The following is a 16539-nucleotide window of genomic DNA, read 5'->3' on the forward strand; positions in this document are numbered from 1 at the left end:
TGCAGTAGACCGGGACGGCCGGGAATTCAATAACAAGGCGGAGCGGGTGAAGCAAGAGTTGTGGGTAAGTCTTATTATAATGTAAAATATGTCGCATTTGTTGCATATTCTTGAAATAATGTATGGATACATCGTTTTTGTATGCAGGATTTCTTCAGATGCGAGGCTGGATACGAGGCTAGGGCGGATGTGGTGGCCACCACGAGCTGTAAGAAGCTCGCCGTGGACATGCACTATGAGGCCCGAATCCTGGCCATCATCAGCTACCATGGCTCCGTCCTTGGGGAGAAGTTGACCAAGCAGCAAGCCCGAACCATGTCGTTGACCAGGGACCAGTACCTGCAGGTAAAGTCATGCATGTTTGGTACCAGTACTCCATGCATGAATTTTATTTTATCTTCTCATATGCACTTTATGTGTTTACTTTGTAGATGATTCCACATTGGTGCGCCGCACATCCTCTGTGCTGGGAGCAGATGGTGGATAGGTGGTGCTCGCCTGAGAGGGACGAGGCGCACAACGCTAGCCGGGAACGGCGTCTGATGATGCAAGGCCCCTCCCACCACCAAGGCAGTCGCAGCCTAGGCCAATATGCAGAAGCATGAGTAAGCCCTCTTTTTATTTAGGTATATAGCACTGGATTATATATTATTTCTAACTATCTCGTTGGTTTTCTTGCAGTCAGCGTCACATGTTGGACGACCTTGCTCCATCTTCTCGGCCTATGCTATGGCCCATAAGGGCAAGGCGACGTCCGACGTCACCTACAACCCGGATGACGGGCCCGAGGCCTACAGCAACCCCGCCGTCTACAGCCTCCTTCATGACTACACCGTGAAAGGGAAATGTGCCTTTGGGCCATTTCTAAGTATTTTGGTGATTGAGTGCCAACACAAAGTGCTTAAATGTGAATCTATGCCCATGGATGGACAAGTTGCAAATCACAAGTAAAGGTATGTTTCTAAGCCTTAGTACATTGGTTTTGTGTACTAATATATTGTCTAAGTGTTAGAAACAGGAAGAAGAAGTGGAGAGTGGCTGTGTACAGCCAAAGGCTGCTTCGGGCTGGGGCACCGGACTGTCCGGTGTGCACCGGACAGTGTCCGGTGCGCCAGACCAGCGCGGAGCAAACCAGCCGCTCTCGGGTTTGTCTCCGGCGACTTCGGCTAAAATTCACCGGACTGTCCGGTGAGCCAACGGTCGGCCGGGCCAACGGTCGGCCGCGCGATCGGCGCGCGACACGTGGCCGAGCCAACGGTCGGAAGGAAGCACCGGACTGTCCGGTGTGCACCGGACTGTCCGGTGCGCCAGATCTGCAACGGTCGGCAACGGTCGGCTTCGCCATTTAAGGAAATAAATCGGGCACCGGACAGTGTCCGGTGTGCACCGGACTGTCCGGTGCGCCCGACGACAGAAGGCAAGGATAGCCTTCCAGATGTGTTCTCAGCGGCTCCTAGCTGCCTTGGGGCTATAAAAGGGACCCCTAGGCGCATGGAGGAGAAACACCAAGCATTCCTTGAGCACTCTTGATCACTCACACATCAATCTTGCGCACTTGTTCAACATTCTAGTGATTTGAGCTCCGTTCTAGTGTGCTAGTCTCTTGAGCTCAAGTCTGGGTCTTGTGTGTGCGTATTCGCTGTGATCTTTGTGTCGTGTGTGAGTTGCTAATCCCTCCCTTGCTCCGTGATTCTCTGTGAACATCTTTTGTAAGGGCGAGAGGCTCCAAGTTGTGGAGATTCCTCGCAAACGGGATTGAGAAAAGAAAAGCAAAAACACCGTGGTATTCAAGTTGATCATTGGATCACTTGAGAGGAGTTGAGTGCAACTCTCGTCCGTTGGGACGCCACAACGTGGAGTAGGCAAGTTTTGTACTTGGCCGAACCACGGGATAACCACCGTGTCATCTCTGTGATTGATTTCTTGTGGTTATTGTGTTTTGACTCCTCTCTAGCCACTTGGCCATAATTGTGCTAACACTTAACAAGTTTTTGTGGCTTAAGTTTTGAAGTTTCACAGGATCACCTATTCACCCCCCCCCTCTAGGTGCTCTCAATTGGTATCAGAGCCGTTCTCTTCAAGAAAGGGACTAGCCGCCCGAAGAGATGGATCCTAAGGGGAAGGGAATCGTGATCAACGATAAGGAGAAGGAGTCCTTCGTCAACGAGCCCAAAGATGACAAGCCTACCGACTCCGGCTCGGGTCATAGACGAAAGGAAGGGAAGAAGAAGAAGACGAGGCGCATCAAGGAGATCGTCTACTACGACGACAGTGATGAGTCTACTTCTTCCCAAAAGGACGACGACCACAACAACTACGAACAAAGGAAACCGGTTAATTCTAACTTTTCCTTTGACTACTCTCGTATTCCGCAAAGTTCAAATTCACATTTGCTTTCCATTCCACTCGGCAAGCCCCCACACTTTGATGGAGAGGACTACGGATTTTGGAGCCACAAAATGCGTAGTCACCTATTCTCTCTCCATCCTAGTATATGGGAGATTGTAGATAGTGGAATGCACTTTAATAGTTCGGATAGTCCTATATTCATTAATGAGCAAATCCATAAGAATGCACAAGCTACTACTGTTCTTCTAGCTTCATTGTGCAGGGATGAATATAACAAAGTGAGTGGCTTGGATAACGCCAAGCAAATCTGGGATACCCTCAAGATCTCTCATGAGGGAAATGACGCTACCTTGCTCACCAAAATGGAGTTGGTGGAGGGCGAGCTTGGACGGTTCGCGATGATAAGGGGCGAGGAGCCAACTCAAACTTACAACCGGCTCAAGACCCTTATCAACAAAATAAGGAGCTACGGAAGCACTCGATGGACGGACCACGACGTCGTCCGACTAATGCTAAGGTCCTTTACCGTTCTTGATCCTCATTTGGTGAATAATATTCGTGAGAATCCCAGGTACACCAAAATGTCGCCCGAAGAAGTCTTAGGAAAATTCGTCAGCGGGCGAATGATGATCAAGGAAGCAAGGTACATGGACGACGCCTTGAATGGACCGATCAACGAACCACAACCTTTTGCTCTCAAAGCTACAAGAAGCAAGGAGGTGCTACCTAGCAAGGTGGCACAAATTGAGGCGGTCGGACTTAATGATGAAGAGATGGCTCTCATCATCAAACGCTTCAAGACGGTGCTAAAGGGTCACAAGGGGCAGCCAAGCAAGACCAAGACGAAGGGGAAGCGCTCATGCTTCAAGTGCGGTAAGATTGGTCATTTTATCGCTAACTGCCCCGATAATGATAGTGACCAGGAAAAGGGAAACAAGAGGGAAAAGAAGAAGCATTACAAGAAGGCAAAGGGCGAGGCGCATCTAGGCAAGGAGTGGGACTCGGATTGCTCCTCTTCCGACTCCGACAATGAAGGACTCGCCGCCACCGCCTTCAACAAATCAACCCTCTTCCCCAACGAGCGTCACACATGCCTTATGGCAAGGGAGAAGAAGGTATGTACTCGCAACTCTACCTATGCTTCTTCAAGTGAGGACGAATCTAGTGGTGAGGATGAAGTAGATTATTCATGTTTGTTCAAGGGCTTAGATAGATCTAAGATAGACAAAATTAATGAATTAATTGATGCCTTGAATGAAAAGAATATACTTTTAGAAAAGCAAGAGGATTTGTTGTATGAAGAGCATGATAAATTTGTCGAGGCACAAAAATCCTATGCTTTAGAAGTTAAAAGAAATGAAATGCTTTCTTTTGAACTATCTACTTGTCATGAAACCATTTCTACTTTGAAAGGTGTCAACAATGATTTAAATGCTAAATTAGAAGTAGCAAATAAATCCAATTCTTGTGTAGAACATGTTGAAATTTGTACTAGGTGTAAAGATTTTGACGTTGATGCTTGTAGTGAACACCTAGTTTCAATTTCCAAGCTTAATGATGAACTGGCTAGTCTTAATGCTCAACTTAAGACTAGCAAGAATGATTTCGATAAGCTAAAATTTGCAAGGGATGCCTACACAATTGGTAGACACCCCTCAATTAAGGATGGACTTGGCTTCAAGAGGGAAGCCAAGAACTTAACAAGCCATAAGGCTCCCATTCCCGCCAAGGAGAAAGGGAAGGCCCCTATGGCTACTAGTGCTAAAAGGAACCATGCCTTTTTGTATCATGATAAAAGACAAACTAGAAATAGAAGTTATGATGCTTTTGATTCATATGGTTATGATTCTCATGCCATGTTTGCTCCTAGTTCTTCTTATGTGTATGATAGAAATGTTACTAGGAGAAATGTTGTTCCTAAAAGAAATGTTGCAAATGTTCATAGAAAAGTAGTGAATGAACCCTCTACAATTTATTGTGCTTTGAATGCTTCATTTGCAATTTGTAGAAAGGATAGAAAAGTAATTGCTAGGAAGTTAGGGGCAAAATGCAAAGGTGATAAAACTTGCATTTGGGTCCCTAAGGAAATTGTGACTAACCTTGTAGGACCCAACAAGAGTTGGGTACCTAAGTCCCAAGCCTAAATTTGCCTTGCAGGTTTATGCATCCGGGGGTTCAAGCTGGATTATCGACAGCGGATGCACAAACCATATGACGGGGGAGAAGAAGATGTTCACCTCCTACGTCAAGAATAAAGATTCCCAAGATTCAATTATATTCGGTGATGGGAATCAAGGCAAGGTAAAAGGTTTAGGTAAAATTGCAATTTCTAATGAGCACTCCATATCTAATGTGTTTTTAGTTGAGGCTCTTGGATATAATCTGCTATCTGTGAGTCAATTATGCAATATGGGATATAACTGTCTATTTACAAATGTAGATGTGTCTGTCTTTAGAAGAAGTGATGGTTCACTAGCTTTTAAGGGTGTATTAGACGGCAAACTTTATTTAGTAGATTTTGCAAAAGAAGAGGCCGGTCTAGATGCATGCTTAATAGCTAAGACTAGCATGGGCTGGCTGTGGCATCGCCGCTTAGCACATGTGGGGATGAAGAACCTTCACAAGCTTCTAAAGGGAGAACACGTGATAGGTCTAACTAATGTTCAATTTGAAAAAGATAGACCTTGTGCAGCTTGTCAAGCAGGGAAACAGGTGGGAGGCTCTCATCACACCAAAAATGTGATGACAACATCAAGACCCTTGGAGATGCTGCATATGGACCTTTTTGGACCTGTCGCCTATCTGAGCATAGGAGGGAGTAAGTATGGTTTAGTTATTGTTGATGACTTTTCCCGCTTCACTTGGGTGTTCTTTTTGCAGGAAAAGTCCGAAACCCAAGGGACTCTCAAACGCTTCCTCAGGAGAGCTCAAAATGAGTTTGAGCTCAAAGTGAAGAAGATAAGGAGCGACAACGGATCCGAGTTCAAGAACCTTCAAGTGGAGGAGTTCCTTGAAGAGGAAGGGATCAAGCACGAGTTCTCCGCTCCCTACACACCACATCAAAATGGTGTGGTAGAGAGGAAGAACAGGACGCTCATCGATATGGCGAGGACGATGCTAGGAGAGTTCAAGACCCCCGAGTGCTTTTGGACGGAAGCCGTTAACACTGCTTGCCACGCCATCAACAGGGTCTACCTTCATCGCCTCCTCAAGAAGACGTCGTATGAGCTACTAACCGGTAACAAACCCAATGTATCATACTTTCGTGTATTTGGGAGCAAGTGCTACATTCTAGTGAAGAAAGGTAGAAATTCTAAGTTTGCTCCCAAAGCTGTAGAAGGGTTTTTGTTAGGTTATGACTCAAATACAAAGGCGTATAGAGTCTTCAACAAATCATCGGGTTTGGTTGAAGTCTCTAGCGACGTTGTATTTGATGAGACTAATGGCTCTCCAAGAGAGCAAGTTGTTGATTGTGATGATGTAGATGAAGAAGATGTTCCGACGGCCGCTATACGGACCATGGCGATTGGAGAAGTACGGCCACAGGAACAAGATGAACGAGATCCACCTTCTTCCTCAACTATGGTGCATCCCCCAACCGAAGATGACGAACAGGTACCTCAAGTGGAGGCGCTTGATCAAGGGGGAGCACAAGATGATCAAGTGATGGAGGAAGAAGCGCAACCGGCACCTCCAACTCAAGTTCGAGCGATGATTCAAAGGGATCATCCCGTCGATCAAATTCTGGGGGACATTAGCAAGGGAGTAACTACTCGATCTCGATTAGTTAATTTTTGTGAGCATTACTCCTTTGTCTCTTCTATTGAGCCTTTCAGGGTAGAGGAGGCCTTGCTAGATCCGGATTGGGTTTTGGCCATGCAGGAGGAGCTCAACAACTTCAAGCGCAATGAAGTTTGGACACTGGTGCCTCGTCCGAAGCAAAATGTTGTGGGAACCAAGTGGGTGTTCCGCAACAAACAGGACGAGCACGGGGTGGTGACGAGGAACAAGGCTCGACTTGTGGCAAAAGGTTATGCCCAAGTCGCAGGTTTGGACTTTGAGGAGACTTTCGCTCCTGTGGCTAGGCTAGAGTCCATTCGTATCTTGCTAGCATATGCCGCTCACCATTCTTTCAGGTTGTACCAAATGGATGTGAAGAGCGCTTTCCTCAACGGGCCAATCAAGGAGGAAGTGTACGTGGAGCAACCCCCTGGCTTCGAGGATGAACGGTACCCCGACCATGTGTGTAAGCTCTCTAAGGCGCTCTATGGACTTAAGCAAGCCCCAAGAGCATGGTATGAATGCCTTAGAGACTTTTTAATTGCTAATGCTTTCAAGGTTGGGAAGGCCGATCCAACTCTTTTTACTAAGACATGTGATGGTGATTTGTTTGTGTGCCAAATTTATGTCGATGACATAATATTTGGTTCTACTAACCAAAAGTCTTGTGAAGAGTTTAGCAGGGTGATGACGCAGAAATTCGAGATGTCGATGATGGGCGAGTTGAACTACTTCCTTGGGTTCCAAGTGAAGCAACTCAAGGACGGCACCTTCATCTCCCAAACGAAGTACACGCAAGATCTGCTAAAGCGATTTGGGATGAAGGACGCCAAGCCCGCAAAGACTCCGATGGGGACCGACGGACACACCGACCTCAACAAAGGAGGTAAGTCCGTTGATCAAAAAGCATACCGGTCAATGATAGGTTCTTTGCTTTACTTATGTGCTAGTAGACCGGATATCATGCTTAGCGTATGCATGTGTGCTAGATTTCAATCCGATCCTAAGGAGTGTCACTTAGTGGCGGTGAAGCGAATTCTTAGATATTTGGTTGCTACGCCTTGCTTCGGGCTCTGGTATCCAAAGGGGTCTACCTTTGACTTAGTTGGATACTCAGACTCCGACTATGCTGGATGTAAGGTCGATAGGAAGAGTACATCGGGGACGTGCCAATTCTTAGGAAGGTCCCTGGTGTCATGGAACTCTAAGAAACAAACATCCGTTGCCCTATCCACCGCTGAGGCCGAGTACGTTGCCGCAGGTCAGTGTTGCGCGCAACTACTTTGGATGAGGCAAACCCTCCGGGACTTTGGCTACAATCTGAGCAAAGTCCCACTCCTATGTGACAATGAGAGTGCTATCCGCATGGCGGAAAATCCTGTTGAGCACAGCCGCACAAAGCACATAGACATCCGGCATCACTTTTTGAGAGACCACCAGCAAAAGGGAGATATCGAAGTGTTTCATGTTAGCACCGAGAACCAGCTAGCCGATATCTTCACTAAGCCTCTAGATGAGAAGACCTTTTGCAGGTTGCGTAGTGAGCTAAATGTCTTAGATTCGCGGAACCTGGATTGAATTGTAGCATACATGTAGTTATGCTTTTGATCATGTTCCTTTTTGCATTATGTTGCTTATTATGGTGCTCAAGTTGTACAAACACTCCCTGGACCTCACAAGTCCGTTGCAAAGTGATGCACATGTTTAGGGGGAAATGTGTTACAACTTGACCCTTTGAGACTAACTATGTCGTTGAGTTTGCTTGATTTAGTCTCGAAGGAGAATTGAAAGGGAAAAAGGTGGACTTGGACCATGAAAGACTTCCACTGCACTCCGATGAGAGGGTAACTTATTCCATGTCCATCTCGTGAACTCTTATTGCTATTTGACCTTAATTGAAGATTTTGGTGAGGCAATGGGGTTAAAAGGCCAAGATTGATCCCGTTTTGGTGCTTGATGCCAAAGGGGGAGAAAATAAAGGCCAAAGTAATAAATGGATCAGCTACCACTTGAGAAATTTTGAAAAAGTATAATAGAGCTTTTGGTTTGTCAAAACTCTTGTATTGTCTCTTTTGTCAAAAGTTGGCTTCTTGTGGGGAGAAATGTTGATTATGGGAAAAAGGGGGAGTTTTTGAAATCCGTGGTCAAATTTCTTTGGAATGACTCTCTTTATGCTTCAACATGTGTGTTTGACTTAGAGATAGAGATTTGAGTTTGATTTGCAAAAACAAACCAAGCGGTGGCAAAGAATGATCCATATATGCCAAAATTGAATAAAACTCAAAGTTAAGTTTTTATTTGAAGTAGTTTTGCACTTGTTCCACTTGCTTTATGTTGTGTTGGCATAAATCACCAAAAAGGGGGAGATTGAAAGGGAAATGTGCCTTTGGGCCATTTCTAAGTATTTTGGTGATTGAGTGCCAACACAAAGTGCTTAAATGTGAATCTATGCCCATGGATGGACAAGTTGCAAATCACAAGTAAAGGTATGTTTCTAAGCCTTAGTACATTGGTTTTGTGTACTAATATATTGTCCAAGTGTTAGAAACAGGAAGAAGAAGTGGAGAGTGGCTGTGTACAGCCAAAGGCTGCTTCGGGCTGGGGCACCGGACTGTCCGGTGTGCACCGGACAGTGTCCGGTGCGCCAGACCAGCGCGGAGCAAACCAGCCGCTCTCGGGTTTGTCTCCGGCGACTTCGGCTAAAATTCACCGGACTGTCCGGTGTGCACCGGACTGTCCGGTGAGCCAACGGTCGGCCGGGCCAACGGTCGGCCGCGCGATCGGCGCGCGACACGTGGCCGAGCCAACGGTCGGAAGGAAGCACCGGACTGTCCGGTGTGCACCGGACTGTCCGGTGCGCCAGATCTGCAACGGTCGGCAACGGTCGGCTTCGCCATTTAAGGAAATAAATCGGGCACCGGACAGTGTCCGGTGTGCACCGGACTGTCCGGTGCGCCCGACGACAGAAGGCAAGGATAGCCTTCCAGATGTGTTCTCAACGGCTCCTAGCTGCCTTGGGGCTATAAAAGGGACCCCTAGGCGCATGGAGGAGAAACACCAAGCATTCCTTGAGCACTCTTGATCACTCACACATCAATCTTGTGCACTTGTTCAACATTCTAGTGATTTGAGCTCCGTTCTAGTGTGCTAGTCTCTTGAGCTCAAGTCTGGGTCTTGTGTGTGCGTATTCGCTGTGATCTTTGTGTCGTGTGTGAGTTGCTAATCCCTCCCTTGCTCCGTGATTCTCTGTGAACATCTTTTGTAAGGGCGAGAGGCTCCAAGTTGTGGAGATTCCTCGCAAACGGGATTGAGAAAAGAAAAGCAAAAACACCGTGGTATTCAAGTTGATCATTGGATCACTTGAGAGGAGTTGAGTGCAACTCTCGTCCGTTGGGACGCCACAACGTGGAGTAGGCAAGTTTTGTACTTGGCCGAACCACGGGATAACCACCGTGTCATCTCTGTGATTGATTTCTTGTGGTTATTGTGTTTTGACTCCTCTCTAGCCACTTGGCCATAATTGTGCTAACACTTAACAAGTTTTTGTGGCTTAAGTTTTGAAGTTTCACAGGATCACCTATTCACCCCCCCCCCTCTAGGTGCTCTCACACCGCCATGGCGCAGGAGGTCCATGGCCCAGAATATGATCCGAGCACCGAGCAGGTCGACCCCGATGTGCTCATGAGGGTCGGAGGAGGCAAGAGACATGGGCGGTACTGGATTGCCGACGGGGCAATCGACTCGTCCTCCACTCCCATTTTGTCTCAGGTGCGAGCAAGGAGCACGGGCTTGAGTCCAGCCATACGACCTTGGCACGACAGCTCACAGCATCGCATACAGCAACTCGAGGTTAGTGCTTCTATAACTCGTCCTTTCTTCAGTTATATACCTTCTCTTTGAGTTACTATAACGTTGGCTTGTAATATTACAGACCCAACTAGAAGAAGAGAGGAGGGAACGTCAAGAGATGGAGGCGAGGATGATGGCGGAGCGAGAGGCTCGCCTGACAGATCATCAGAGGATGGCGGAGATGTTCCAGTATATGCAGAGCCTTGGCGCCGCACAGGGTTTCGCTCCGCCACCTCCATTGTTCCCTGCAGTTGACCCTGCTCTGTTCCATACTCCTGTGAGTATCAAAATTGTAGTTAGATGTTGGTAATGCATCTGGTATAACACATGCAATCTCTTCTCTGTGCAGGGCCAATCTGGGGCGGCATCCAACAACCCTCATAGTTCGCCCAGCCCAACGCAGCACCAGTCCAACCGCCCACCTTAATGAGAGTTATGTTTTTAGTGTTTAGACTACAAAACTTATGTTGAATACTTATGTCAGAGCTTGAGACTTATGTGTTGATACTTCTGAACTTGTGTTGATACTGTTTGTGTTGAGAACTTGTATATTAATGTTAGTGTTGGATATTTATGTTTATGATGATATCTGTGATGTATATATATGATATCTGTGATGTATCTTTTGTTTGTTTGGATAGAATAGGAAAAACAAATAAAAAAGATGTGTACTGGTCACTTTGCCGGGTGTGACACTCGGCAAAGAGGTGCTTTGCCGAGTGTCAGGGTCATAACACTCGGCAAAGTACCAATACCTGGGCACCGGTATAGCTTCTTTGCCGAGTGTCGTGGACCTGACACTCGGCAAAGAGACACGCTTTGCCGAGTGCCACAGAGAGCACTTGGCAAAGAAGCTGACAAAGGGATCCACTGACGGATCCTTTGCCGAGTGTTAGTTGGCAGACACTCGGCAAAGAAGATACATATTTGTCGAGTGTCTCCTAATACACTCGGCAAAAACGTCGTCTCCGTCACTCTAATGCCGTGACGGCGGCTTTTCTTTGCCGAGTACTGTCTGGCACTCGGCAAAGTCTGTGTCGAGTGTCCGAAAAAAAGTACTCGGCAAAGAAGGCTTTACCGATGTACTGTTCATCAAGCCCTCTTTCCGAGTGCGACACTCGGCAAAGCCTGTGCCGAGTGTTTTCGAGGCGAGATCGATTCCGGTAGTGAAGAGTAAGATCGTCTGATCTAAAACATTTTCTGTATCTTTGTATGCTTCAACACCTATTCTATATCGTATGCGCTTGGCCCACGGCGGTTTACTATACTAAACGAAACGAAAGTTAATACTGTTCGGATGGTTTAGTTCGGATTTCGGAAATTAGATCGACTTAGACACACTGCGCTACACTACATATATTATACTAGTGATTGTACGGATGAGAACCGTGTTTATCTTTGCGTCTTGCGTGCCTAGTCGATCGCCATCATCGGCCACACCACCCACCCGGCCAGCTAGGTGCGTACGTTATATAAACACCTGTACGGTCCCGTGATCTCGATCGCCATCAACGTCGGACAAAGCAAAAACAAGTAGCAGCAAGAGAAGCTAGCTATCTAGCTAGCAGCCAGGAGGACAAAGTCAGCGTGGTCCATTCCAAGCGCGTGTGGTACGGTCTCCGTACGGCCGAGATCGAGCAGGGGCGAGGCGCGTACGTGCGTGTGTGTGCCCGCCGGCCGGCATGGCGAAGGTGGCGTCGAACGGGGCGTTCCAGGGCGACAACCCGCTGGACTTCGCGCTGCCGCTCATCATCCTGCAGATCTGCCTCGTCCTCGTCGTCACCCGCGGCCTCGCCTACCTCCTCCGCCCGCTCCGCCAGCCCCGCGTCATCGCCGAGATCATCGTAAGCGCCGCCGCCGCTGCCGAAGTTTGATTGCTCGTGCTTCTAATTCATTCTATGGGTTTTATATCTGTAGCGGTGCGTGCATGCGCAGCCACCAGCTTGCCGCCGTCAACTCCTTGTGGACGGCCGTGCGTGCTGGTGGCAGATCGGCATGCATGCCGTCGAAGCAAGCAAGCGCGCGCACACACACTACCTTCTTATAGGCTTGGCCGGCATACATATGCAAGAAATTAAATTTTGTGCAAACAAAAATTACAAAAGAAAACCTCACAATCAGTTTTAGTTCCCCCCAAAATAATACATGGCGAGTTGGATTCTTGGGTTTCAGTTTGATCTACACGTCATATTGCTGCAGTATAGCGTCACTTTATTTTGACTCGAACGAGTACACAACGCGTAGTCTTTACTCTTTCGTACGAAATGACCTGCAGCAGATCTGAATGCATGCACATGCACGGCACAAACAAACAAACAAAAAAAATGCATGGTGATCCACTGACGACATAGTGACATGGCACTGATGGCTTGCTCGCGTGGCGTGTGCATGCATGCAGGGAGGCATCCTGCTGGGCCCGTCGGCGCTGGGCCGGAGCACCAAGTTCCTGCACACCGTCTTCCCGCCGGCGAGCATGACGGTGCTGGACACGCTGGCGAACCTCGGCCTGCTCTTCTTCCTCTTCCTCGTGGGGCTGGAGCTCGACATCGCCGCCATCCGCCGCACGGGGAGGAAGGCCCTGGCCATCTCCCTCTCGGGCATCGCCCTCCCGTTCGCGCTCGGCGTCGGCACGTCCTTCGCGTTCCGCGCCACCGTCGTCAAGGACGCCCGCCACGCGCCGTTCCTCGTGTTCATGGGCGTCGCGCTCTCCATCACCGCGTTCCCGGTGCTCGCGCGCATCCTCACCGAGCTCAAGCTGCTGACCACCGACCTGGGCCGCCTGGCGCTGTCCGCCGCCGCGGTCGACGACGTCATGGCGTGGATCCTCCTCGCCCTGGCCATCGCGCTCTCGGGCTCCGGCTCGCCGATCGTCTCGCTGTGGGTCCTGCTAACCGCCGCCGCCTTTGTCGCAGCCGCCTTCTTGCTCCTCAAACCGGCGCTCGCGTGGATGGCTCGCCGGTGCCGCGACGGCGAGCCCATCAAGGAGCTCCACGTCTGCGCGACCCTCGCCATCGTCCTCGCCGCCGGGTTCGTCACCGACGTCATCGGCATCCACGCGCTGTTCGGCGGGTTCGTCGTCGGCGTGGTCGTCCCCAAGGACGGGCCGTTCGCCGGCATGCTCATCGAGAAGGTGGAGGACCTCGTCTCGGGGCTCTTCCTCCCGCTCTACTTCGTCTCCAGCGGCCTCAAGACCAACGTCGCCACCATCAGTGGCGCCAAGTCCTGGGGCTTGCTCGTGCTCGTCATCGCCAACGCGTGCATTGGCAAGATCGGCGGCGCGGTCGCCACCGCCCTGCTCGTCAAGATCCCCGTCCGCGAGGCGGTCACCCTCGGCTTCCTGATGAACACCAAGGGGCTCGTTGAGCTCGTCGTGCTCAACATCGGCCGGGACCGCAAGGTCCTCAACGACGAGGCGTTCGCCATCATGGTGCTCATGGCGCTCTTCACCACCTTCATCACCACGCCCATCGTCATGGCGGTCTACAAGCCCGCGCGCCCGTCGGTGCCGTACAAGCGCCGCACCGTGGACTGCGCGCCCGGGGACGCGGCGGCGGACGGCGAGCTCCGCGTGCTCGCCTGCTTCCACACCAGCCGCAGCATCCCGACGCTGCTCAACCTCGTGGAGGCGTCGCGCGGCACGGGGCGCCGCCGCCTCGTCATGTACGCCATGCACCTGGTGGAGCTCTCGGAGCGGTCGTCGGCGGTCACCATGGTCCAGCGCGCCCGCCGCAACGGCTTGCCCTTCTTCAACAGCGCCGACAGGGAGGGGCAGATGGTGGTGGCGTTCGAGGCGTTCCAGCAGCTGAGCTCCGTGAGGGTGCGCGCCATGACGGCCATCTCGGACCTGGACACCATCCACCGGGACGTCATCGACAGCGCCGCCGGCAAGCGGGCAGCCATCGTCGTCATGCCGTACCACAAGGCGCTCCAGCAGGACGGATCCTTCCAGTCGCTCGGCTCGGCGTACCACGCCGTCAACAAGCGCGTGCTCCGCGAGGCGCCCTGCTCCGTCGCCGTCCTCGTCGACCGTGGTCTCGGTGGCCCCGCGCAGGTGTCCGCCAAGAACGTGTCTTTCTCCGTCGCGATGCTCTTCTTCGGCGGGCCCGACGACCGGGAGGCGCTTGCCTACGTGACGCGCATGGCCGAGCATCCGGGTGTCGCCGTCACGCTGGCAAGGTTCCGCCCGCACTCCGACGAGGAGAGCGCCGACGACGAGGCGGCGGTCGACGCTTTCAAGTCCAAGGTCGACGGCATGGTGAAGGATGGATCGGTGCACTTCGAAGAGCGGCAGGGGTACACCAAGGAGGAAGTGGTGGAGACCATCGACTCGCTGTCCAAGGTCAACGTGTTCGTGGTGGGGCGGATGCCGCCGACGGCGCCGCTGGTGGAGAATCCCGACGAGCTGGGCCCCGTGGGCAGCTACCTGGCGTCGCCGGAGTCCAGGACGTCGGCATCCGTCCTGGTCATCAAGAGATACGACCCGGCGACGAACCCGAAAAGCAAGAGGTTCGACCCCAGCGCGAGGCCGCCGGCAGCGACGGAGGAGGACGTGCTGGACGAGGAGATGGGCAGCAGATCCACTGTGGTGCCCGTGCCGTGGTCGCCGATGAACGACGTGGCCTAAGCAGAGCACGACGTACCCAAGTGTTACCTTATTTAGCTCTGTTTCTTTCCACAAGTGGAGGTATGATGCGACCTCAGTGTTACTACTATAACTGTTATTATCATCTGGATTTGCACATAGAAATATATATATGGACATACTTAGCAGAGAAATAACTCTGAAATTTTCTACTTCCTTGAAGAAAAATGGAGATCTGATTTTTTTTCCCTTTAAGGGCTAGTTTGTAACTTAAATCCCCTATGAGATTGCCGAGAATTAAGTGAAAAATTACCTTAATTTCTCATTCAATCTTCGAAAATTCAGGATTTAAGTTCTCAAACTAGCCCTAAATACTCTAAATGCTCTAAATGTTTCTCTATCGTTGTATTAGTTTAGAAACAACAATGACGCTCCTCCACTCGGACCGCGCTAGGAGGTTTTAGGATTTTACCATGGAATCAGACCAGCAGCGTAGCTAAAATTAGTAGCCAAATTCTATAGTTTAGCCATTTTGTAAAGTAGAAAAGATCCTCTCCAAAAGTGCCTTAAATTAGTGTCCTATCTTAAAATATATAACTCGACTCATAAAAAGCAGGTCCAATAATGACATATTTTACATTTTTTATAAAAATATAAGGCACACCCTGAAGTGACTCATATATGCTACACTTCAGATTAGTGTCACATCCTTATTTTCTACAGCATTCTCAACATCTTCTTTCCCAACAATATAGTTTGTCAGCCAAAATATGTGATTCAGGGCTTTACTGTTAGAGCTCAATTTATTTTTAGTGCCCTAAATACTCTAAATGATGTAGTACTTTAATTTTTGGGCACTATTTTGAGTCATCTTACTATTTCTCATCTTTAAGATAACTTGGGTGCATGGTTGACTTTATATGGCTATAAAAAACTAAGAGACAACGAACTTCATATTTTACAATGTTATAATGCACATTCTACTTTTGACTTTATAAATTCAAAAATAGCCTCTTAAAAAGTAGGTGAGTTGTTGAAGTTGCTCTATCCTAGATTATGTGGCATTATAGATGTTGTTGCCAAAAAGGAGAAGGAAAACGAGGGGTGCTGAAAGGCAAGATCGCATTTCTGGGTAGCCGCACATCCTATCTCAACCATTCATTGTCCCCTCGATCCCACAACGACACAAATCTTGAAGCAAAATCCTCTCCTCTCCCACAACATCACAAATCTCAGAGCAAAATGCATGGGATGACCGATATAGCTCTTGTGGCTACAAGGACAGCCGGGAAATCCATAAGGGGTGAAGCGATCACAAATACTCTCTCTATTGTGAACTATAAGACATTTTTAAGTTTTCTAGATGTGCTCTAAAATCTATTTGTGCTCCAACCTCCAAAAATGCTTAGGCAACATAAGGTGATTAGTGTAGGTGCTTTGCATTGTACTTAGGCTAGTTAGACCATCGCTTATATGTTTGCTCTAGGCTTAGGCCTAATGTATAGTGATGTTTGCATGCCTCTTACCACTCGGTGCTTGTGCACACTATTGTTGCACCCAGATGAGCTTGTAGTCTTGCGATACCACACCAACTATATTTGTAGTGTGATCACCACCGTATACTAGAGTGAATGTGGCATTGGGCACTTTGGTCGGGAGCTTGATATTGAAGATGGCGAGGAGTGTTCTATGAGAGACCATCTTGGATACTCACTTACACATGTGGAAGGCCTAGGGGATATCCACGAAGTTACCCGATCGGGAGCTTGGCTCTTACGACAACATTCTTGTGTGGGGATCCCATGAGGACTAGGAGGAAGCATGAACTTCTCGATACCTCGATAAAAATACCAGGGTCATCAATGAGAGTTTGCATCTCTACCTCAATTAATATTTCTTGTTTTATTTATTTATTAATAGGTTGTGTGCTTGCTTTGCTAGTTTAGCTTGATTGGCTAGTGATAGGATTGAACCTAGGT

The 16539-nt window shown here is 49.2% G+C and overlaps 1 protein-coding gene across 1 annotated transcript; it reads left to right on the top strand.

The window, feature by feature from the left end:
- The first annotated feature begins 11497 nt into the window (after window positions 1-11497).
- Window positions 11498-14751, top strand: LOC100304392 (Cation/H(+) antiporter 19). The gene is made up of 2 exons (NM_001165828.1): window positions 11498-11822; window positions 12377-14751. The coding sequence occupies exons 1-2, from the start codon at window positions 11661-11663 to the stop codon at window positions 14600-14602; spliced, it is 2388 nt and encodes a 795-aa protein (NP_001159300.1). The 5' UTR covers window positions 11498-11660; the 3' UTR covers window positions 14603-14751.
- Window positions 14752-16539: the final 1788 nt, after the last annotated feature.

This window comes from Zea mays, chromosome 1 (genome assembly GCF_902167145.1).
Source record: "Zea mays cultivar B73 chromosome 1, Zm-B73-REFERENCE-NAM-5.0, whole genome shotgun sequence".
Lineage (NCBI taxonomy): Eukaryota > Viridiplantae > Streptophyta > Magnoliopsida > Poales > Poaceae > Zea > Zea mays.